Raw genomic sequence first — 1,381 nt, 5'->3', positions numbered from 1 at the left:
AAAACCACCTCCCCTTTCCCAGGGACCCTCCCCCCCCCCATCATTCCCAGCCGGATGCTCCCGGAATCCCCAGAATTCCCGGGAATGCGCGGTGCTCACACTGGTCCAGGGGCGGGGGGACGCTGCCCTTCACCCAGGGGGTGTGGTCGTCCACCATGTTGATGGTGAGGTTGGGGTGCCAGTGGGAGATCACCTCCACGGGGCCGAAATCCTCCGCCCTCTGCAATGGGGAGCGGACACAGAGCCCTCGGTGGATCCATCGGTGGATCCCTCGGTGGATCCCTCAGTGGATCCCTCCGTGGGTCCCTCAGTGGATCCCTCAGTGGATCCCTCAGTGGATCCATCAGTGGATCCATCAGTGGGTCCCTCAGTGGATCAATCAGTGGGTCCCTCGGTGGATCAATCTGTGGGTCCCTCAGAGGATCTTTCAATGGATCCCTCAGTGGATCCATCAACGGATCTGTCAGTGGGTCCCTCAGTGGATCAGACAGTGGGTCCATCAGTGAATCCCTCAGTGGATCCGTCAGTGGATCCCTCAGTGGATCCGTCAATGGATCCCTCTGTGGATCCCTCAGTGGATCCCTCCATGGGTCCCTCAGTGGATCCGTCAGTGGATCCCTCAGTGGATCCGTCAGTGGATCCATCAATGGATCCATCAGTGGATCCCTCAGTGGATCCATCAATGGATCAATCAGTGGATCCATCAATGGATTCCCTCAGTGGATCCATCAATGGATCAATCAGTGGATCAGTCAATGGATTCCCTCAGTGGATCCATCAGTGGATCCCTCAGTGGGTGCCTCAGTGGATCCCTCTGTGGATCCATCAATGGATCTGTCACTGGATCCCTCAGTGGATCTGTCACTGGGTCCCTCAATGGATCCCTCCATGGATCCCTCAGTGGATCCGTCAATGGATCAATCAGTGGATCCGTCAGTGGGTCCCTCAGTGGATCCATCAATGGGTCCATCAGTGGATCTGGCACCGGATCCGTCAGTGGATCTCCCAATGGATCCATCAGTGGATCCGCCAATAGATCCGTCAGTGGATCAGTCACTAGATCTGGCACCGGATCCATCAATGGATCCGGCAATCCCCCCTCCCACACCCCAAATCCCACCCCTCCATCCCAATTATTCCATGGAGATCATCCCCTCCATCCCAATTATTCCATGGAGATCATCCCCTCCATCCCAATTATTCCATGGAGATCATCCCCTCCATCCCAATTATTCCAAGGAGTTCATTCTCTCCATCTCAACTATTCCATGGAGATCATCCCCTCCATCCCAACTATTCCATGGAGATCATCCCCTCCATCCCAAAAACCTTCCAATTATTCCATGGAGATCATCCCCTCCATCCCAATTATTCCATGGAG

The 1,381-nt window shown here is 55.2% G+C and overlaps 1 protein-coding gene across 1 annotated transcript in view; it reads right to left on the bottom strand.

Moving 5' to 3' along the window:
- Positions 1-99: 99 nt before the first annotated feature.
- The window catches only part of LOC114072817 (cleft lip and palate transmembrane protein 1 homolog), a gene marked incomplete at its 3' end in the record, with an annotated part of 9,937 nt that continues 8,655 nt past the window's right edge, over positions 100-1,381 (bottom strand). The window contains exon 3 of the mRNA XM_027910663.1: positions 100-220. Within this exon, the coding sequence (XP_027766464.1) occupies positions 100-220 (121 nt within the window). The remainder of the gene's footprint in view (positions 221-1,381) is intronic.

The sequence above is a fragment of the Empidonax traillii genome, unplaced genomic scaffold, assembly GCF_003031625.1.
Source record: "Empidonax traillii isolate 1590-97213 ecotype Southwest subspecies unplaced genomic scaffold, ASM303162v1 scaffold4084:size10167, whole genome shotgun sequence".
Classification (NCBI taxonomy): Eukaryota; Metazoa; Chordata; class Aves; order Passeriformes; family Tyrannidae; genus Empidonax; species Empidonax traillii.
This window is presented reverse-complemented; position numbering and strand designations above follow the sequence as displayed.